The sequence below is a fragment of the Corapipo altera genome, unplaced genomic scaffold (assembly GCF_003945725.1).
Source record: "Corapipo altera isolate COAL_440 unplaced genomic scaffold, ASM394572v1 109, whole genome shotgun sequence".
Classification (NCBI taxonomy): Eukaryota; Metazoa; Chordata; class Aves; order Passeriformes; family Pipridae; genus Corapipo; species Corapipo altera.
In genome coordinates, this window is record NW_020885038.1 from 349,225 (window position 1) to 372,678 (window position 23,454).

Consider the following 23,454-nt stretch of genomic DNA (forward strand, 5'->3'; position numbering starts at 1 on the left):
AGAGAACTGGAGCCCCTCTGCTCTGGAGCCAGGCTGGGAGAGCTGGGAGTGTTCAGCCTGGGGAAGTGAAGTCTCCAGGGAGACCTCAGAGCCCCTTTTCAGTGCCTAAAGAGGCTCCAAGAGAGCTGGAGAGGGACTTTGGACAAGGACCAGGAGTGACAGAACAAGGGAGAATGGCTTCCAACCGAAAGAGTGGAAGTTTAGATTGGATATTGGGAAGAAATTCTACCCTGTGAGAGCGTACCGGGATGCTCTGCCTTGATACATCTTATCTGCCTTGGGCCTAAAATACAGTGTCTGTGATGAGTTACTGCTTTTAGTGTTGAATGGTGTTAAAACCAGCCTGGTTCACCAGACTCCAAACAACCCCCCTGCTTTTTGAAGCGAGATTTAACAGATAAGCTGCTGGCTGACCAGGGAATATGTGACTGGCAGTCAATCACTTTATGACTATAAAAACCCAGTCCAACTTTCATATGGCAGATTCTTCCATATGCTTTTTTTGAGTGTGTGGAGCTTCTCCTGTGAAGCAGAGATACCTCTTCGTGGTTAAGTGAAAGACAGAGATCTGCCCACAATTGTTGTGTGGTGAGTTACATCAATCTCTGCTTACTGATTATTTCTTTTTGCCAGCTTTGATACAATTGCTTTAATACAATTGCTTTGATACAGTGCACTATATCACTTTATGCTATACTATACTCTACTTGTAGTTTTTTGCTTTTATACTGTGTAGTAAATAATTCTGATTAAGATATTTTATCTGTTCATTTGTCAAAATAAATGATTCATTTTATATAAATATATCTGATTTGCCATCATTAAGACATGTGGGACAAAAGTGGTTTAATCGTGACTCTATAATTCCTTAAGAGGACCCCTGGTGGTCTAGTGGTTAGGATGCAGCACTCTCACCGCCGTGACCCGGGTTCGATTCCCAGTCAGGGAACTCCTCTGGGCAGATGGAGTTTGTCAGCCCTGTAAGGCCATCCATCTAAGAGAAGGTCACTCTAAACAAACCTACGTCCTGAGGACCTCACTGCCACTGTCCGAGCTCGCGTGGCCCCGGCAGATGAACCTTAGGATTAAAGAGTGGGCTCAGCTCAGCGCACACTGTGTCTCACCTAAAAAATCCACTGCACAGGCTGGAAGGGTAATGACCTTTCCCAAAATCTGACTGACTGACTGACTGATAATTCCTTAAATTTAAACTGTGGACAAAATCTGAGGCTGAGATTGGATCCAGACACACCGAGGCTCCTCTCTGAGAAGGAGTTTGGAAAGCAAAGGGGTCCTTTCTGCATCTCATAGCTCAACAAGAGGGCTTCTCGAAAAAACTTTATCTAAGCCTTCCACTCCCCTGGGACAGGTGGAGAGACCCTGGCATAGGTTGTCCAGAAAAACTGTGGCTGCCCCATCCCTGGAAGTGTCCAAGGCCAGGTTGGACGGAGCTTGGAGCAACCTGGGCTAGTGGAAGGTGTCCCTGCCCATGGCGGGGGTGGAACAAGATGACCTTCAAAGGCCCCTTCCAATCCAAACCATTCTGTGATTCTAGTAATTCACACATCTATCTTAAAACCTTGGAAAGCCTAGGAGGAATTTAGTATTACCATCTTCAATCCTAGTTTGAATAATACTCATTAAGTAGAAACTAAAGGGGAAAAATTACTGAATAGCTCTCAGTCACTGAATGCTCTCTTTCATGTGTCAAACTAAGAATCAGAACTGTGGAAAACAACTAGAAGTTATATAAACTAATACATAATCAGAAGTGACTGTCAATTGAACATTAGTCATAATTCTCTCTGTTACTCACCACTCCATGCTTAGAAAGCTTAATAACTTTTTTTTTTTTAAACAGGAAACAGGAGGGTGATGAATGACCGACAAATTATTTGGAATGATGGTCAGTTCTGAGACCTGCAATACTCTTTAGTCCATCATGGGTCATCTACTGCCACCACCTGCGACTCCTAGAATGCTTCCATCAACGCTGCCTCTGAACAATCCTAAACATCCACTGGTCAGATTATGTGACCAATACATCTGTTCTAGAACAAGCAACAGTCACAAGCATTGAGGCCATGTTACTGAGAACACAGCTGTGCTGGGGCAGGGCACGTCTCCAGGATGAAAGATCCCTGCCTCCCTGAGATCTTGCTTTATGGTGAACTTGCCACTGGTTGCCACAAGAGAGGAGCCCCAAAGAAAAGATATAAGCACTCCCTGAAACATCTCAGCCTTGGCCATATTGATCAACATAACTGGTCTACTCTGGCCTCCAACCGGGAGGCCTGGAGACACACCATCTATAACACTGCTGCTTCCTTTGAGAACAGACGCAGGATCACTCTCGAGGAGAAAAGACAACGGAGAAAGAATCGTGTCTTGCTGGATATACCACCTAAGGAGTCTTTCTGCTGTGCCATTTGCAATTGGATATGTCTATCTCATATTGGCCTCATAAGCCAGCAGTGTGCTTGTAACAAACGTGGATAGAGCCTTCCTAAATCTTCGTTCGCGAAGCCTAGCCATGAAATGAAGAAGGATGAAAAGTTCACTGAGAAGTGCAATGGCTTTAATGTTGGTCTGAGACAGTGGTGTCTCAATGGCAAATGCAGATATGTTGTGAGCTAGATCACTTCTCTCAGAAAAAACCAAATGAAGAAACTACGAACAGAAGTCTACTGTGAGGAAAGTTGTGTTGTTTATCATAGCCTTCAGCTCTGGACTTCAGCTCCTGTGTCTTTGGACACAGCAGAGAGCACCATAGCCTCATTGTCCAGTTAACACTAAGGTATGAAAGGAAGAGATGTAGAAGAAAGTTTTAGGGTATGGCCCAACTCAAAAGGAAGACAATTGAATATTCTTGGTGCTTGTGAACTCTGACAAGTCATCAGGTTTATCAACTAGTCAAACAAAGAGAGGGACAGGCCCATGTCACAGCAGTGAATTGCCAGCCCTTCAGTAATGCAGTCATCCTTTGCCAGATTAGCATTTTCTTTGGTATTCTACAGAGACTATTTTGACATTTTTCATTGTAGACAACTGATTTTATTTTCGAAGGCATAGCTGTGGATCTGCAACAGGAGTAGTTGATTTGGTTTCTTCAGGTATCTTATTTCCAAGTGGAATATGAAAAAATCTTGAGAAGGTCTCACTGGTTCAAATATCTTCAGACTGGGGAAGGACAAGTCCTCTACATATTAGATTATGACAGAGAAAGTGACACCTATTTCTCCTTGTTTTTAAAAGGTGACCATGGATTTCTCTGATGTTTAATGATATTTGTTGTAGGGATAGGTACAATTTTGGAAGAATTTGTGATGGAAAGCTAGAACTCCATTTCTCTCAGGAAGACTGTAAAATACCTTCTCAAATGGGTTAAATGTTTTTTTTTTCCTTCCTTCTGTATTTAAGAGAAAGTCACAGGGAGAAGCTGTAAGATATCTCTCTGGTATGCAGGGAGATAACATGTTTGCAGACACGTACAAGGCACTGTCAAGCCAGTGAGTGTGGGGGAGGAGAGAGAGAAGATACAAAAAGAAGGTGGGGCATTGCCTTTTTCCCTGGGGGCCCGGTGTATGCAGCATGTTAAGAAAGGGTCCTTGCATCTGAAATAAACCTTTTTTTTTAATTGTTCCACTGCCTTGACATTTTTGGGAAGAATACCTGCAATATGTTTTACTTTATATTGTAAAGAATGAAAACACATGTTTTGAGTGATGCCAGGCTGGGCAAAGTTATCTGGATTACCCTGTAGACTACATAGGAGGTAAGTGTCTGCCTGGCCAAGTTAGAAGATTCAGGGGAGTTTTGGGAACAGAATATAGACAAGGAATGACTGACTATATTAGGTTGCTGGTGTGCTGCCCTGGGAATGTTGGTTTGCACATCACTTTCATGAACAAAAGATGAAAGTAGACCTCATTTTAGGTTTGAATGTACTCTAAACTATGTTCCAAAGTGGCTTGAAGGATTGAAAAAGCTTAACTTGAAATAATGATCAAAGATTAAGCTGGATTAATGGAAGATGCAATAAATTCTTATTCTTTGGACAGAACAATTGAGTTAATATCTATTGTATTCCTACAGCAACTGTTATAAGGGGTTATTCTCTTGCAAAGAAATAATGACTTGCCACATTAGGAAGTATTAGATGAAATTCTATGGTGAAAACAAAGCAGGATGTCGGATGAGACCACTTCGACAGTGGCTGAAACACTTTGAAAATACCTAAAGGAAGATTTTTAATTGAATAAATAAGTTTAAATAAGTAAGGAAAAATGTAAATATAGAACAAGAATAAGAAATAAGAATAAGAAATAAGAAATAAGAATAAAAAATAAGAATTATTAAAATACAACACTTCTCATTATTTAAATGGGAAAAGCTCTACAATTTTTATTTTCTAGGCATTATTTATCTAGATATTGATGAAGGACTAAGCAGTGATTACAAAATAAAAGTGATAGAATGTCACATTTTTGCAATTCTCTCACTTTACAGCACTGGCGTCATTTACTCTTCACTTTCTGCCCTCTTGCCAATTTCCCGGCTCTTCACTCGGAGCTTGTTGACCTGTGACTCTGCAATGTCAGCCCGTTCCTCGGCTTCCTCCAGCTCGTGCTGGATCTTGCGGAACTTGGAGAGGTTGACATTGGAGAGCTCCTCCTGGAGATATGAAGAAACATAAAATAGGCTTTAAAACATTTAATGATAGTCCTACTGTAACACTGCCCTTAACATGCTGTGGCATTTTCCTTTTTAATAATGAAAAATACCCCTGGGACTATGAGTTAGTATGTAATTCTCCCTAATACTTCTAGAGGAATCCAAGGAAATAGCTTAAATGCTAAATGTTTAGATGGTTAGTAAGACATACCAAGAACCTAGCTCTAAATATGAAGTGCTAGTGCACTATGGAATTTTTGAATTATTATATATAATTGCAGTTATTTCCATTAAATCATTTTCCAGTTATTTACTGCTATAAAATTATATATTACAATTTTTGAAGGTGATTTGTTTTCTGCTAGGCAGAAATATGAAATAAAGAAAATGAAAGGAAGCAGAGCCCTACTCCCACAATGTTGAACATGGTTTAAACAGAAGGGAAAACAACACAGAATTCCACATCCACCTAGAAAAAGACTGACTTCACACATCAATACTCACAGCCTCTTCAGCTTGTCTCTTGTAGGCTTTCACCTTCATTTGCAGCTTGTCCACCAGATCCTGCAGCCTGAGAACATTCTTCCGGTCTTCCTCAGACTACAGAGAATGGCAAGTAACAGAAAACCTTGTTTACATCATTCTCTAAATTTCATAAATGTGAAACAGAGGGAATAATATCGTTTATGGAACACTGCAGTCCAGAAGGACAGGTGTCAAAATCCAGTTAACTCTGTCATTGTCTGAGGTATAGAAAGAAGTCCCTCTGGAAGGCAATGTTCCAACGTTTTGAAACATTGTTCTACCAGGAAGGCAATGCAAAGAAGCCTCCAGCCTTACCTGGTAGGTGAGTTCCTTCACCCTCCTCTCGTACTTGCGCACACCCTTCACGGCTTCAGCGCTGCGCTTCTGCTCAGCATCAACCTCCCCTTCCAGCTCCCGCACCTGCAATGAGAAGCCCGTCCCTGCAGCTTCCCTGGGCGTGTCTCTCCAAGGGACAGGGTCACTCATGCACCAACACAGCCCTACTCACCCTGGCTTCCAGCTTCTGGATTTGCTTCTTGCCTCCCTTCAAGGCCAACTGCTCGGCCTCATCCAGACGGTGCTGCAGGTCCTTCACCGTCTGGTCCAGGTTCTTCTTCATCCTCTCCAGGTGGGCACTGGTGTCCTGCTCCTTCTTCAGTTCTTCTGCCATCATGGCCGCCTGAGCAGAGCAAAAGGTCAAAGCCCTTGTGGGGCTGGAGACATTTTGGGGAGAATACATCCCCCATCAGCAATGAAAGGAGCCCCGACTCACATCTGTGATGGCCTTCTTGGCCTTCTCTTCAGCATTGCGGGCTTCCTGGATCGTATCCTCCATTTCGCTCTGTATCTGAGAAATGTCTGTCTCCAGCTTCTTCTTGGTGTTGATCAAGCTGGTGTTCTGTTGAGTAGCATCAGAGATTTGTTTTTGTTAGCTCATTATTTGAAATCAAGAACATTACAGGATTTTGAATACTTTCAGACATAATTATGTGAAAAATTGATGTCCGAGATTTTTCTAGTAAAATTTCTTATCACTAGGGAACAAGAATTTTTTTGTGGTGTTTAGAAATACAATATATGCCACATCTCAGCTACTGAGGCTAGTTCAGGAAAGTAACAAAAATAGATTGAGACAAGTCAGTGAAATGCCTTCTCTTCAGTGTTAGGGAAGCGTAATCTACCCTTAACAACTGAAAAGAGAAAAATTTGGAATGAAGATAGGATGGATCCCTTCCAGAATTTTCTCAGCACTTGAAACCAGACACTTTCCATAGAGTTCAGCACTTGACCACTCGATGGCTGTTATAACATGTAGCTCATGTCAAAGCCTGCTCGATATGGGCTACATTAGAGACATGAGTTCATCCCCGCTCTCTCGATAGTGAAAAAATACATTTTGGATGTAATATGAGGATTCCTCAGTGCTACATTTCAACTGAAAAGGAATGAATGTTGCTGTGGTCTCAGAATTTCCTGACTGTTTGGAGCATTTGGAATGTCCCTGTGACTAAAGTGTCTCCCCTGGAGATTATCTGAGAACGCAAGTAAGGTAGAAGCATGGGAGCCATCGTATGCAGCTTGGGAAAAAAATCAGTGCACAAACTTTTCCAGCAAAGATGTCTTTTAGTAACTTAATGAATACTTCAGAAAACAGGACTCACTTTCTTGAAGTTGAGCCTCCAGTGGTGACTGGAATAAAGCACTCAAGTGTTCTCCCACTGACCAAGAGCGCCATTTTTCACCAAAGGACCTCACCTGGCTATGGAGGAGCTGCACACGTTCACTGGCATCCATCAGTTCCTGCTCAGCCACTTTCCTTGACCGCTCCGTCTGCTCCAGGGCTGCCCGTAGCTCCTCAACTTCAGCCTGCAGCAGATTTGCTCTGCGCTCCACCATGGCCACCTGCTCCTTCAGGTCATCCTGGGTCCTGAGAGCATCGTCCAAATGGATCTGCGTGTCCTGTAGAACCATTGAAAGAAATTATTAGCAGATTTAGAGGTGTTGGGGACTGAAATGATCAACCACAATGTTTCTCCCTAGGCAATTTGTGTTTAACAGACCTTGAGCACAGCCTGTGTGTTTCGCAGGTTCTTTTGTGCCTCTGCAGCCACACGGTTGGCATGGCTGAGCTGGATCTCCATTTCATTCAGGTCTCCCTCCATCTTCTTCTTCAGCCTCAGGGCTTCATTCCTGCTCCTGATCTCAGCATCCAGGGTGCTTTGCATGGACTCCACAACTCGGAGGTGGTTTCTCTTCAGCTGGTCAATCTCCTCATCTTTCTCTGCTATCTTCCTGTCAATCTCAGACTTCACCTGGTTGAGCTCCAGCTGCAGGCGCAGGATCTTCCCCTCTTCATGTTCCAGGGAGGCCTGGACAAAAATAAATCAGAATACTTTTCTTGTGACAAATGGTGAACCTGAAGCTTTGAGTAAAAAAGAATGCCGTGATTAGATAATACCTCTACTTTTATACAACCTCTTTTCCTCTTTTGTCTGGAAAGAGACAAATGAGATAGAAATCCAAGACATGTAAGAGAGCAATAAACAATGCTGTGTACCTCAGCTTCCTCCAGGGAGGCTTGCAGTTCAGATTTCTCCTGCTCAACTTGCTTCTTGACTTTCTCCAGCTCATGAATTGCCTTTCCTCCCTCCGCAATCTGCTCCGTGAGGTCGGAAATCTCCTCTGTGGGAACAATGGCTTGCTCAGGCCCAGAGCAGAATGGGAAGGGCCCTGTCCCACCAGGGTGACAGGCATCTTTGCAGAGCTGCAGGCACAGACCCCGCAGCAATGCTCAGGTGGTGAGAAAGCCCATCCCGGAGCAGAGGGCCAGGGACTTACGCTGCAAGTTCTTGTTCTCCCGCTTCATTGTTTCCAGGTGGTCCAAGGACTCCTCATAGGCATTCTTCATCTTAAACAGCTCCGTGCTGAGGGAGCGAGACTCCTTCTGGGAGGCCTCCAGCTCAGCCTGCGTTTCCTCATACTTCTGCTTCCATTCTGCCAGGATCTGAAGAGAAACGGGGCGTGAGTAGGGATGTGGTCATCCTGGGGGGAGGCTCTGCCCAGGAGTCCCAGGGCTGAAGCCCAAAAGACCTTGTCAAAGTTCTTCTGCTTCTTGTCCAGAGCAGCACAGGCAGCATTGGATCGCTCCACATCAATCATCAAGTCCTCCACTTCATTCTGCAGCCTCTGCTTTGTCTTTTCCAGGGAGGCACATTTGGCATTGACAGCTTCAACGTGTTCCTCTGCATCCTGCAGGCGCTGTGCCAGCTTCTTCCTGGGAGGAGATAAGCACAGTGGCAGCTTAGATCTTAAAAGGGAGTCAGTTCTGCACTGCCATGAGAGGGCAGTTGGCTACTTTGGGGGTTCTGAGCTGAGCACTTTTCACAGATCCTAAAGGATCTATCCTTTCTGTGTGCATTAGGCCTGTCTTTGCACTTCTAGCCCTAAAGCCTGTGCTTTCCCTTCCAATATACACTTTTTTTCTCCTTTTTCTTCACCACAAAGACAGTATATCCTTGCCTTCATCCTAACCCTGTCTCAGCCCACTCAGAGACTCCCATTTCCCTTGACCGCTCTCAGTCTTCTGCAGTCATTTCTCATCCCACTCCCCACGTACTTGGCCTCCTCGAGCTCCTCCGTGCGCTGAATCGCGTCCGTCTCGTATTTGGTTCTCCACTGGGCCACTTCGCTGTTGGCCTTGGACAGGGCGCGCTGCAGCTCCCCCTTGGCTTCCTGCTCCTCCTCATATTGTTCCCGGAGCAAGTCACAGTCGTGGCGAGCGGACTGCAGGGCGTGGGCCAGGGCGTTCTTGGCCTTGGGGAAAAACAGCAGTGTGAGAGTGAATGGAAATATCCTGCAAAATTTTCTCACTGAAATGTTGATGAACATTGATTCTGTCGTGAGTGATGACGAACTACTGAATGAAAATGGAAAATCTGGGAATCTGAATTTATGGATAGACTACATGGAAGGGGAGCAAAACTACTATGGGAGGACTTGGACTGAATTAGACAAGTGTTTTTTTCCTTCCTCTCATCTTGTTGATTCTACAATTTATATGTATCTAAAGCTCCTCCTAGACAGAAGGAGTCCAATGGATAACTCAAATTTGTAAAGCCTTCTCACCTTTATCTCTTCCTCTAGATGCCTTTTGAGTTCCTCAATCTGTTGGGTGAAAGCCTGTTTGCCTCTTGACAGTTGAGAAATCAGAGCATCTTTCTCCTCCACCTGGTGTAAATATTCACCTGAGAGAGTTCAGATGAGTAAAACAACCTTGTTATGACTTATGTAGAAGTGTTAACCTTGACAATTAAATGCACATATAAAATATTTTGACTAAAACAAAATTTTATTTCTTTCATGTATTCCTAATCACTGATATCTACCCACATCTCTTACTATGCCATAGTATTTACTTAAAGGCAAGAAATGACCCTGTGTGTAAAATCTGGCTAGTCTTACTCTTTGTTTGCTCTAAGCCCTGTGTTCAAGCATTGAGTTTACAGATTGAGTCCTAGAGTGTCATCCAGAGGGCTTATGGCCCATAGTAGTCTCATGAGGTTTAACAAGGCCAAGTGCAAGGTGCTGCACCTGGATTGTGATAACCTCTGGTATCAATCCAGGCTGGGGGATGAACAGATCAAGAGCAACCCTGTCCTGGCCATGTGTGCTGGGAGCTCAGAAACTAAACATGTCCTGGCCTCATCCCACAGGGCATGCAGCTACTCCGCTCTCTGAAACTCCACCAGGACTACTGCATCCAGCTCTGGGGTATCCAACACAGGAAGGACATTGACCTCTTGGAGTGAGTCCAGATGAGGCCATTAAGCTTTTTAGTGGGATGAGGAAAGGCTGAGAAAATTAGGATTGTTCAACCTAGAGAAAAGAAGGCTCTGAGGAGACCTTATTGCAACTGTTCAGTACTTGAGAAGGCCTATAAGAAAGATGGGGACAAACTTTTTATCAGGGCCTGTTGCGGTAAGACAAGCTGAAGGAGGTTCAATTTAGATTAGATACAAAGATTTTTCAAATGAGAGGGGTGGCACGGGTTGCTCAGGGAGGTGACGGATGCCCCATCATTGAAACATTCAAGGTCAGGTTAGATGGGGCACTGAGCGACCTGATACAGTTGAAGTTGTCCCTGCTCACTGCAAGGAAGTTGGACTAGATGACCTTTCTACCTAAACTATTTGATGATTCTACAACGTGGTGTACATGCTCAGGTATATCACTATCCTCTTCTGAATGTCTCCTGGGAAGCAGAAGGTTATGAGATAGATGAACTCTTTGAAACACCAGTCATACAATCATAAAACAGTCCATGTTGAAAGGGACCCTGAAAGGTCATCTGGTGCAACCTTTGACAGGAAAGGGAGTCTAGATGAGATTATCTAGCATCCTGTCTGGTCGTGTCTTGAAACCCCCTAGTGATCACTCTACCAGCCCCTGGGGAGTTATTCCAGGGACTAGTTGTTCCAGTCCCTTAAACATATTATTGTTCCTGCTCCAGGATGACTGTATCTCTCTGGTTCTGGGGAGCCTAATATTCAGCACAGCAATCCAGGCATGGCCTCACCTGTGCTGAATAGAGGGAAGGATCACCCTCTGTTAATCTGCTGGCAATACTCCTAATGCAGCTCAGGATTCTCTCAGGGTTCTGTTGACTCTCTGCATCACAAGAACACTTTTCTGGCTCATGTTCAACTTAGTATCTTTCAAGAGCCCAGGTGATTTGGACTCTTTTTAAAGGAACCAGGTCATATAACACAAATATTCTCTTAAAAACCCAAATATATTACCAGATTCAGTTTGTAACCGAGCTCTCTGAGCACTAATGTCATTAATTGTGCGCTGCTGTTCCTCCTCCTTTGTCTTAATCTCACTGAGCTGATCTTCTAGGGAGCGACACATCTTCTCCAGGTTTGCCTATTTGCATGAAGAACAGATGATTCAACTCAAGTTAGTCAGAATCTCAAATCTTACAAATGAGAAAAGAAATCAATGATTTAAAAGTCAAAATATCTCAGTTAAATTACAGACATTTCTATGAAATTTATGTCCCTGATTTCAACAGTTGTATATGCCCTGCCCATTGCGGGGGGGATGAAATAAGTTGATCACTAAGGTCCTTTCAAACCCAAACCGTTATGTGATTCTGTGATTCTATATTTAATACATATGCAAATTTTTATTAATAATTATTACTGTACTAGTATTATACAATAATCTATTTTCAACAGAAAAAAAGGATGATGGGACACTGTAAAATTCTATATGCTGTTTAAAAATTATGTCACTGAAGTATTTAAGGGAGGAAAAGAAACATAGGAATAAAAAGGAGAGGGTAATTTCCACTCTAGGAGCAATTTCTGTTTTAGGGGAAATTAAAAAGCAATAAGGTCAATGTCTTTCATTTCTGTCATAATATTCTGAACCAAGATCCTTAGATCCAAGATCCCACAGATCCTTAGATTAGGTTTTACAGTTTTTTAGATCTCACCTAAAGGATTAAAAAATTATTATAGAAATACAGAAAAGTATAAACAAAAAGTCAAGCTGCAAAGTGCAATTATTTATTCTAAAGTATGACTTCAATTTCCATGTTAAAATATAAGTACTTGATTATGTCTGAATTAATGAGAAGAAATATTTGTGTACCTTGGCTTTGGAGACAGACTCCATGTTACTGGCCAAGTCATCAATCTCCATCTTGAGCTCACTCTTCTCCTTCTCCAGCTTCTGCTTGACGCGCTGCAGGTTGTCGATCTGCTCCCCCAGCTCAGCTGTGCTGTCCGCGTGCTTCTTGCGCAGGGCGGCAGCCGTGGCTTCGTGCTGCAGCGTGGCCTCTTCGAGGTCCCGGCGCATCTTCTGGAATTCTGCCTCCCGCTTCTTGTTCATCTCCACCTGAGCTGCCGTCGCCCCTCCTGCTTCTTCCAGGCGCTCGCTGATCTCCTCCAGCTCCCTGGACAGGTCAGCCCGATGCTTCTCTGCTTTAGCGCGAGAGGTTCGCTCGGCCTCGATTTCCTCCTCCAGTTCCTCAATACGGGCCTGGAGAACACGAGGGACCCTTCACACCCGTGCCCTCCTCCTCCCTGAGCCGAGCCTGGGGTAGGCAGGGGAAGGGCAGACACTTGCCTGCAGCTCCTTGATCTTCTTCTGTAGTTGCATGCCCAGGGCTTGTTCATCCTCAATTTTGCTCTGGATCTGGCTGATTTCAAAGTCTTTCCTTTGGGCAAAGCAAAGTGGGTTACAGCTCAAAGGAAAAAGACAAGAGCTGCAGCCCAGCACTGAGGTGCCCCAGGGCCACACTTACTTCTTCAGTTTCTCATCCAGCTGCTGCTTATCATTCTCCAGATCCATGATGCTGTCCTGGGCCAGCTTCAGGTCTCCTTCCAGTTTCCTCTTGGCTCTCTCCAGATCCATGCGCAGTTTCTTCTCTTGCTCCAGGGACCCTTCCAGCTACACAGAACAAGGCCATCAGTGCTCCACCAGCCAGCTCAAACTCCATACCTGTCTGTTCCTGCTGTGTGTCCGTGGGCTTACATCGTCCACTTGCTGCTCCAGCTTGGTCTTGGCTTTGGTCAGTGTATTGACTTTGTCCTCCTCTGCCTGCAGGTCATCCAGGGTCTGCTGATGGGCCTCTTGGAGGGCTTTCTTCTCTTTTGTCAGCTTGGCGATGGTCTCGTCCAGGGCTGCCATCTCCTCTGTGAGGTTTTTCACCTTTAGGAAGAAGGAAGCAAGCGTAAATCAAGGAAGTAGATACAGAAGTCCTGGAAGAGCACGGGACTCTTTTCTGGCGTGTGGGTGAGTTTTTCTGCCTCGTACCTTGTTTTCAGTTGCGTGTTTTTCCTTCTCCACCTTGGCCAGTGTTAGCTCAAGGTCATCAATATCTTTCTTCAGCTCTGAACATTCATCCTCCAGTTTTCTCTTCTTGGCTGTCAGCTCAGCATTGATCTCCTCCTCATCCTCAGCTCTTTCAGTCACCTCTTTTATTTTGGCTTCCAGCTGGATTTTGGTTTTGATGAGTTGGTCACACCTTTCCTCAGCATCAGCCAAACCATCAGCTTCCTACATGATTAATTTAAATGGAACAGTTTTCAAATAATTTATTTTTTTCACTTATTTTCAAACAGTGACAGCTTTACAATCTACTTTGTAGGTAAAACTCAAAACTCTGAGAGTATCTATTTGTTTTAGACTGCCTCCATCCCCTAAAATGAAGGAATATGGTATCAAACATTTTTAAAGTCTTTAACTGCTCATTCAATGCCAACATTCATTTGAAGATAGAGCCAAAAATCAGGTCTGGCAGTGTGTCCATTGTATCCTTGCATCATTACACTTCTGTTGCGTTTTATTGGACTGGAAACTGGCAAAGAACTCCACTGAAGAGAGCCATGTAGGCACATTTTTTAAGTTATGGTGTATAAAAACTGAATGTTAAACCCTCAAACATGTCTGAGAAAATCTTATTGAACTCTACCCAAAAGATTCTCTGAGCATGAATTAAATTTTTGGTTTTGGCAAAATTTTGTGATAAGATCGCTGTTTCACAGGCATGTTTCTAGCACTTGTGGTCAAGAAGAAAAGTTTGGAAGGGTGAAAGATATTTACTTAAGGTAGTTCCAATCACCTGCAATTAGAGGCATTCTAAGATGTAAGTTACTTAGAAGCAGTCTCTGTTTTCTATATACCACCTGTTCTTTTTGTCTTTGCTCTAGTAAAGAGCAGTGATGCCACCCGAGCAGAACTTTTAAAGCTCAGCAAAATAGCTAGGTTGAGTTTTGTCTCCTGCAGATTTAGGTATTTGCCATGATATCAAGTTGCAGTCCATTTAAGCAAAAATTTTAATTTTTGGATTAATTGTACCATACTCTAAAAGAATGAGTTTCTTGGTGCTGAAGATGAAGAGCACCTGAGGGTACTGGTGAAGATGTTCTTTTAGGCTGTAGACATCAAAACGTCATCAGATGAATCCAAATCCTAGCTTGTAAATACAGTTTTAAGGGCATTATTGTTGCTACCTTTTTATTTCCAGAAAAAAAAGGAAAAAGTCCACTTTCGTCACTGTTTTTCCTGAGGAGGCAAGGACCATAAACGCCAGAGAAATTTCTGACATTTTCAGCCCCTCCTATTCCATCTGAATCCACTTGTGATTCTCCAAATAGAAGGTGTTAACAGGACCTCCAGACTACCTTTATTGGTCAGGTGATAACATACCACAATTGAGTAATATATAAAGTTCTATAAAGATGTGATAATTGCTTCTGTAAGTCACCAAGTACCATTTAAAATGACATCCTGTAAACTGTGCTATTTGCTCACTGGAAATTGATTATTTCTCTCTTAATTTAAAAGTGTAAGGAAGCAGCTGCAAGAGTTAATTGTAAATTTATTATTATTATGCAGATTTTCTATGTGGTTTTCCTTCCTATTTTATAAAATACATGTATGTTTCTACAATAAATACTGGTTTTGGATAATGTGTCTGTTACTGAGACATTTGGGATGATTTTGCATAGGTAGCTACAAGACAAAAACATGAGCAATGCTCACAGCCTGCACTTGGAGCTGCAGATCGTTTTTCTCCTGCATTAGAGAAGCCATTTTCTCCTCCAGTTCCTTCCGCTTTGCCTCAGACTTTGCAAGCTCTTCCTTGGTTTTCTCAAACTCCTCCTTCATGTTGGCCATCTCCTTCTCAGACTCTGCACTCTTCAGCAAGGGCTTGATCTTGAAGAAGAGCTTCATCCAGGGCCAGTGTTTGACATTCATGAAGGAACGAATGTTATACTGGATGCAGAAGATGGACTCTCTGAAAGGCAATAACAAAATATATTATGGTACATATTTTAAAATCTATAAAACATATTTAATTGTATATATTAATATGGATAATGTGAAGTTCTACATATAATACTTTATAGTTATCATCGTGTATGTATCTCTGCATAAAATATTTATCATGTATTATTAAATATATATTTCTTAATAATATTTTGTGCACATTTTATATATAATCTATATATTTCCACAGAAAACTTTCTAGTGTTATGTAGAGTATCAACTTATATGGACGGTTTTGGAGTCCAGGTGTTTGGTTCACTTTCATGGCCAATGAAAAGGAACACCTACAGAATTTTACTCAGGTCTTTCCATGAAACTTATCAAAGGGAAGAGAATACTTTTCTTGTTATAGAAATAATGTTTCTCTCCTTCGATTAAAGCAGTGACCTAAAATAGTTAGCTTACACTAGATATTGAGTTTCTGGACATACATACAGTGTAACCACTTACTGAATTCATCAAAAATTAGTACAAAGTGTTAAAAAAAATATTTATTTCCCTAAATTGGGATTTTACACTGTTTCATCTATTTTCAGGATATACATCTGTATTGGTAAACTGAATTAAAGGGAACTAAATGAGATTTGATGTGAAGAAGCTTATTTTCAATTTTGTACATGCCATTAGTATCTGATAAGAATCGTCCCAGAAGGGTAAGTATCTACCTCCTCTCCATCATTTTCTTGAACTCCACCCTCATCAGGTAACCCCTGCACATGGCCTGTGTGCGGGTGATGAGCTGTGCCAGCTTCTCATCCCTCATCTCCTCCAGGAGCCCCAGCAGCCCAGCTTTGAAGAACACCTTAGAGAGGGAATGTTGCAGCACATCACTGTCAGACCCGGCAAAGCACAGGCACGGAGTGAGTGAGGGAATGGAGGGTTTGTACCTTGGTGTGTCCAAATTTGTACTGGGTGTGGTCCACATCGATTGAGCCAAGGAGCTTCTCGGAAGCCTTCTTGCTGTCGATGAACTGTCCCTCTGGGATGGCACTGGCATTAAGCACCTTATACCTATCGCAGGAAATTGAATATGGAGGTCAGATTCCTGAAAGCTCAATTAAATCTGTACCAACCAATGCCATCATTAAAATTCTCTGAAGGGGGTTCAAGAGTGGAAGAGAGGTGAATAAATCTGAACACTTCCATTCTCTAGAAATCACACTTTCATGGCTAAATTTGTTTTTAGGAAAAACTCTGCATTTCCCTTAGTCCAGAGATTTTTTGACACAGAATGGATAATGATTTCTGTGGGTAAATGCTGACATATTTCTCATGTTATCTAATCTCTAAATGAGAACTTTTTGCGCAAGAACAAAATACATGGAGAGGTGAAGCAAATCTCAATCCTAAATAGTGGCAGCACATGTTATCTGAGTATTTTCCAGTTGGTATAGAACAAGAAGCAAGATACTTTCATTTTATTTGATTTTCCAACAAGTTAGTCTAGAATGATTCGTAGTGTCTTTATTCATATTTCTGTGCTAATGGCTGAAAGTCACCTTACTTTGCTCTCCGGGTGCTTAAGTCTGAAATTGTCAACTTCCTTTCTGGATAGATAGTTAAAAAAAACTTTATCTCATACCAGAATATGAATAAAGGACAGGAATAAATAATTGTCCTTTGAAAATATCTGCTTTTATCATTAGCTATAGAAAGAAACTGGATGACTAACTTGGACAATTAACTTTTGTATACCTAAAGGTAGGTATAATGAACCCCTCCCATAACCCTCACAGTACTTAGAACAATTAGGAAATGCACATTACTCAGCATTTGGGGATATGGAAGGTGGATGATATTTAGTCTGACCTCTGTTTGAAGTCAGCATAGAGTATTCTGCTGGGGAATCCTTTCCTGCAAATCCTGATCCCTTCCAGCACGCCATTACAGCGCAGCTGATGCAGCACCAGCTCATGTTCCATAGCACCTAATAAATCACAGGATGAATTTGTATTTCATTTTACTACACAGAGAAGAACAGGTATATCACAACTTTGAATTTTAACAACTTACCAGGTGTTTTTGTTTCATTAGGAATAAGGCATCGCACAAAATGGGGATGTGTGCTTCGCAAATTGCTCATCAACTTGTTTAAATTTTCCTTTGGGGCAAGAACAAAGCCACGGGTTTAAAAATGTCACTTACACAATCTCAATATTAGATGGAGTAAAAACACTGCAATAAAACCATAATAAGCATATTTTTTATAGAGTTTTTAGGCAGTTCTGAAAGAATACTTCTAAGGATTCAGTAAGAATAGAAACACATATGTTTATCCTTCTGAACATAAGGATTTTGTATATTAGATCAATCTAAAGCTTTTTTGTATTAAATTTTCTGTATTTTTTTCACAATGTGGTAAATTTAGAATGATTATTCTACAGTACCCGGAAAAGAGCTGAGACGGTCTGGAAAGAAGAACCCTTCTTCTTGCCACCCTTCTTGCCACCACCACCACCACTCTCTAAAAAATAATATATTTTTTAGAAAGAAATGAACAACAAAAGCACAAAGAATCTGAAAAACCTTGTGTGTTCATCTTAAAAAATCTAGTAAAAGTAATAATATGATCAAAATTTGTAAATGCATACAGTGGTTAAAGTTTCAATGGGAGACAATTTTTTTCAGATAGCAGAAGAATGAAAACCAGTGACTTAAAGCTGAAGTTCAGAAAATGCAATCAGGAAACAACATGTAACATTTTGTATAGAACGATATTTAAGGAATTAAATTAATAGCTAGTGAATACACCAAATGCAGTATTCATGTATCTTTACAGTTAAGGGTATGCATATATTCAGCAACATGCTGATACATTTGATTGTATTCCCTGAAGTATTTGGGAATGGCCCATACTGCATAAATCTGGTTTCTCAGCTAGTCTGGGTAATGTTGTAGTAGAACTGTCTGGTTTTAAAACCTACAGACCTATTAAGGTCTCCAGGGAATTGTAATATCCTTTGTTATACTGAGTTCCAAAAAGTAGATGAGGTTTTGGGTTTTCAATTTTAGAAATGTGAGTATTAATGTAAAATATTATTACGATTTTTTTCCCCTATACATTATGGGAAAACTGATTTTAAAGAAATCACCTGCTTCTGCCCCACCAACAGAGGCAAAGAGTAAGGCCAGGGTCTTCAGGGATGATTTCTGATACAGCCCCACCACCGTTTCGTTCAGGGGGTCCTTGTTCTTCTCCAGCCACCCAGTGATGTTGTAGTCCACTGTGCCAGCGTAGTGCACCAGGGAGAAGTGGGCCTCAGCCTTGCCTTTGCCAGGCTTGGGCTTCTGGAAGTTGTTGGACTTGCCCAGGTGCTGGTCATAGAGCTTGTTCTTGAAAGAGGTGTCAGTTGCCTTGGGGAACATGCACTCCTCTTCCAGGATGGAGAAGATGCCCATGGGCTGGGGGAAATAGCAAGATGTGAAGAAAGTGTGTAAGGAAGAAATAGAGGCAATGTATGTAAGAGAGAGGAATGGAAGATAAACATTATACAAAAAAACCCTCCTCAAAATGTGTAATCTTATGTTTCTCCAGAAAGGGCATTTTGTTAGTGCATATGCTATCAGTTATGCATATGCCATCAGTTTGCAGTTATGCAAACCAAGCTCCCCCATAAGGATTGGGGTTGTGACGTGATAAAGATGTAGCATATAGAAATTCATTATGTACATGTTAGGTGAAAATGGAAAACAAAATGAATGAAAGTAGTAGCATTCAGATGTAGGGAACAGCTTACACTTCCTAAATGCTCTTTCTTTGAAACAAGACAGAAAACAGAGGTTGCTCAGGGTATTTACTCACTCAGCATGCATTCAAAAAATACACACCTTTGCATATGAACTTCGGAGTAGTGACTAGGACTGGAATTTTTGTCCCATGTAAATCATATATACAACATGACAGAATCCCATAGGCAGTGAAGTAAGAGACAAACGAAAATGTATATGAAACACTTGGAGTTCAGAAAAAATACTGGTTTGTGCTGCATTAAGTGTGTGTGGTCTAACTGGAGCATAGAAGATTCTTGTTACATTTTATATCTGGAAAACTATTAAGTATGTGGGGGCCAATAACCTTCTCAATGAGCTCAATGCAGGCAGCCAGGTCCATCCCAAAGTCAATGAACTCCCACTCAATTCCCTCCTTCTTGTACTCCTCCTGCTCCAGCACGAACATGTGGTGGTTGAAGAACTGTTGCAGTTTCTCATTGGTGAAGTTGATGCACAGCTGCTCCAGGCTGTTGAACTGCAGAATGCAAAGATTTACTTACTTGTGAATTTCCAGGAACATTTTCCATCTTCCAATAAGTTTTATTTTTAACCCATTAAGGTCTCCATGATTGGGATCTTTAATTTCCAGTGCTGCTCTAATATATCTACCCTTTCAGGCCCTTGCACCATCTGAACATATTTATGAGCTCTGAAAAGATTTGCAGAGATTAATACAAGTCCAGCTTTTCTTTTGTTTGAACTTTTGTACACCACCAGTCTATTCCCAAGCATTTAGAGGGAATCTGGGTTCAGCATTAACAAAATCTTTCTTCAAGAAAGATTTAACTTCCTCAGAATCTCTGCTATTAATTAGCAGTTGTTCAATATCTTCATATCAATTTTCAATGCAATTTTCACTTCTGCATGCAACAACAGACATCTACAAAAATCTGCAGCCCTGTGGGATACTATATACTATGGAAAACCAGAAGGATGCCATTTTTACACGAATAGCAGGATTAACTAGTAAATAAAAATAACCCATAATTAAAAAAAAGCACAACCCCAAACCCAAAAATATTCCAATTTCTTAATGCCCGTTCCAGGAAACTTGTAGGAAGATCCTCCTCTTACATCAAAGATCTCGAAGCCAGCAATGTCCAGCACACCAATGAAGTACTGCCTGGGCTGCTTTGTGTCCAGCTGTTGGTTGATGCGAACAACCATCCACAGGAACATCTTCTCAAACACAGACTTTGCCAGGGCACCCACTGAATTGTACACCTAAGAAATTGTTGAAGGAAAGTTACCATCCACAGCAAAAGAAAAAGTTCAAAGTTTTTAATTCAAGTAATTTGTTTTCTATCATCACTTGTGTCTTACCTGCTGGACAGTTTGGCCCTTGGTCACATATTCATTCCCCACCTTGACTCGGGGGTAGCAGAGGGCCTTGAGCAGGTCTGCTGAATTCAGACCCATCAGGTAGGCAGCCTTGTCAGCAACTAGGGAAACAAGCGTAGAGCAGGATCAGATATTAGCTCTCCACTGGATGCATTTTTGAGTAATTAAGAATCATTTCTGCAGAAGCTACATATACATTGTCGTGTTTGCTTATTCTTCTCATTTAATCTATATTATTCATAAAAGCAAAGATTATTACAATACCTTTATGCTGAAAATGCAAATTTTGAAACAAGTAACTAGACAGACAAAAGGGTCGAGGACCAAGAAAATGGCAGATCAAATAGTCACAATTTCTGAATAAAGAGAATAGGAAAGTGGTTGGTATAGAAATACACTGTACTGAAAATTGTAGTCAGTGAAATTCTACTATCATTGGAGGGAGAGAGATAGATTAGTGAGGTATTATACCAAAAGTATGAATCTTGTACTACTTTCATAGTGGGACCATATTCTCCCTAAAGATAAATATCACACATGTAAATCTTTGCCAGTTCTCATTATATCTGCAGTTGGACTAGTAAACACAAGCATCACAGCACTGCATATATTCTGTCACCACTTTCCAATTTGCTGCCTGTCCCGTCTCACAGTGAAGCTGATAGCGAGCACCAGTACAATTTACAGAGTTCTTCAACATGAGAAGGTCAAACCTCATTATATAAGGTATATACACAGATGATAATTTTGATCTCCTTTTATTTCATTTTATGTGTTATTTGCAACTAAGTATTTAAAGTACATTTTTCAATAGAAAAATTAACATATGAAATAAGAACAAAACTGGAAATAATGTTTCGCTTCACTTTTGTAGACCAATTCTTTTATGTGTGTGCATATACATATATGTAACTCTTTACTGAGGTTATATTCAAGTAATAATTTGTAGCTTATTCTATTACAATAGAATAGGGTTGCTCCTGGTTCTGTGTCATGTTTGGGAAGCTGCCATTCAAGACAGCAGCAGAACTTGCTTTATTTCTGCCTGACTCCTACTCTGTCACTCAGTGGAACCGTAGTCACTGGACTTAATATTTTGCAATGGTCAAAATAATCTGCAGCTTCCACTGAGTTGTGTTCCTCCAGAGAACAGTGTGTCTGGTTAGGACACACTTCGATTCTACAATATTGGCACTGGGGAAATGGACAGGTTGAGTCAAGGATTCTGACCCTGTATTTTCGTGAGTGTTTGGTGTCTACAGTGCTTTGGTATATGCTGTGCTGGTACCTTCAGTGCCATCAGGCTCTGCCTGCTCCTCACGCTGCTTCTGCTTGAACTTCAGGTTCCCGTAGTGCATGACAGCCCCTGTCAGCTTGTAGATGGCTGTTTTCTCATCAGCACTGAAGCCCAGGATGTCAATGGCACTCTGAAAAAAGTGTCACTAGAGTAAGTACGCCAGCTGTTAAAGGTCAGAGAAATAAAAGTTCACCTAGAAAACTTCTGAACTTACATCCGTGGCCATCAGCTCTTCCTGGTCGTTAATGCTGGGAACAGTGATCTCACCTTGACTCACGTACTGATAGTCGTATGGGTTGGTGGTGATCAGTAACATCTCTGAAAATAGGGACAGAACAGACACGGGTCAAATGCAATTGGCACATAAAGGAGTTGAATGCAGTGACCTTTGCCTGGAAGAGTTAGTGATCTTTCCTACCAATCAACTCTGGCTTCTTGTTGGACATGATCTGATAAAAGATGTGGTAACTTCTTTCTGCCTTGAGCTGGAAAGTGACTCTGGACTTCTCCAGCAGATCTGGCAAGGATGGCAGGACAGAGTTAAGCACAAGAACTGAGGAAGGCTGTAAGGAAGGGGATCAGGCCAGGAGGGGCTCTTACATGTTTCAATGTCAGCAGAAGCCAGTTTGCCTGTGGCACCAAAGTGGATTCTGATGAATTTACCCTGAAAGCAGCAGAAAAGTCAATCGAGATCTATTTTAACAATCCCAACTGCAAGAATATTTGAGTCGATCTCAACTGTTTTCCCAGGTAACGACTCACAAAGCGCGAGGAGTTGTCGTTCCTCACAGTCTTGGCATTTCCAAAGGCCTCCAGCAGTGGGTTGGCACTGATGATTTGATCCTCAAGTGTCCCCTAAAATGGAAATCTTCTTGCCATGATCTAGCTTCTAAATAAATTTGAAATTTTCAAGTTTCTACCCCCACAGGGACCTCACCTGCATTTTGCCTGATGTCTGCTCCTCCTTCTTCTTGTCCCCGCTGGCTGCAATTGTTGCAAAGTACTGGATGACACGCTTTGTGTTCACAGTCTTCCCGGCACCGGATTCTCCGCTGTCAGAGTAAGGAGAGAAGCAGAGAGCGTGTGGTCAGGCAGGAGGGGCCCTGGCCCTGGGCAGCCCCTCAGGGACCCGAGCAGGGGGTGTACGTACGTGATCAGGATGGACTGGTTCTCCCGATCTGGGGAAGAGGCAAAATGAGAGCTGTGTTAGCAACTGACCTTATCAGGGAAACTCTGTGAAGAATTTTAAAATGTGTTTTTGATGAAATCACCCTGAGAGCCACTCACCAGTCAGCATGAACTGATAGGCGTTGTCAGAGATGGAGAAGATGTGTGGAGGGGCCTCCTGGCGCTTCTTGCCTCGGTAGGCCAACACCACCTCCGGGTTGTACACGGGCAGCCACTTGTAGGGGTTGACAGTGACACAGAAGAGACCCGAGTAGGTCTGCGAGGAAGGGACACAGCACGTTGGCTTCCCCTGGGCCTGGCAGAGCAGTTCCTCCAGCTGCCCAAAGGAAGCTGCTGCTGCCACTTACGTAGATCATCCAGGCTGCGTAACGCTCTTTGAGGTTGTACAGCACAGCGGGTTCGTGGAGGTGGGTCATCATGGCCATGTCCTCGATTTTGTCATACTTGGGAGGGTTCATGGAGAAGATTTGATCTTCCTTCACGGTCAGGGTCTGTCAGAGGGCAGCAAGGGACAAGCATGTCAACTCAGAGCCAGAGTGGGAATAAAAGGTTGTTTATAAATCTTGCATTTTACCCACCTCTCCCTTTTCAGTCTTGACGGTGATCTTCCCTGTTTCCCTGCTCTGGATTGTGCTTTTCACATAGGATTCTTTTGCATGTACCACAAAGACGGATGACTTGGCATCGAAAGGCTTGTTCTGGGCCTCAATTCTCTCCTTCTCTGACTTCCGGAGGTAAGGAGCCGCCTCTCCAAAGATGGCCATCTCGGCGTCTGTCGACATGGTTGCTGTTTACTACGATGAATGCAGCACTGT

The 23,454-nt window shown here is 42.3% G+C and overlaps 1 protein-coding gene across 1 annotated transcript; it reads right to left on the minus strand.

The window, feature by feature from the left end:
* Window positions 1–4,378: 4,378 nt before the first annotated feature.
* LOC113959411 (myosin-1B) lies at window positions 4,379–23,436 on the minus strand. The gene is made up of 38 exons (XM_027668430.1): window positions 23,218–23,436; window positions 22,987–23,130; window positions 22,739–22,895; window positions 22,602–22,629; window positions 22,389–22,503; window positions 22,214–22,306; window positions 22,052–22,115; window positions 21,870–21,968; window positions 21,666–21,769; window positions 21,443–21,581; window positions 20,137–20,255; window positions 19,888–20,037; window positions 19,118–19,288; window positions 18,135–18,444; window positions 17,430–17,506; window positions 17,056–17,143; window positions 16,852–16,969; window positions 15,930–16,053; window positions 15,708–15,844; window positions 14,755–15,010; window positions 13,024–13,266; window positions 12,742–12,918; window positions 12,512–12,657; window positions 12,334–12,424; window positions 11,857–12,246; window positions 10,998–11,124; window positions 9,325–9,443; window positions 8,816–9,012; window positions 8,290–8,473; window positions 8,038–8,203; window positions 7,757–7,881; window positions 7,260–7,568; window positions 6,955–7,158; window positions 5,972–6,097; window positions 5,708–5,878; window positions 5,515–5,619; window positions 5,179–5,274; window positions 4,379–4,674 (listed from the first exon to the last, which is right to left on the minus strand). Exons 1-38 carry the CDS (start codon window positions 23,419–23,421, stop codon window positions 4,522–4,524), a joined length of 5,826 nt encoding a protein of 1,941 aa, XP_027524231.1. The 5' UTR covers window positions 23,422–23,436; the 3' UTR covers window positions 4,379–4,521.
* Window positions 23,437–23,454: the final 18 nt, after the last annotated feature.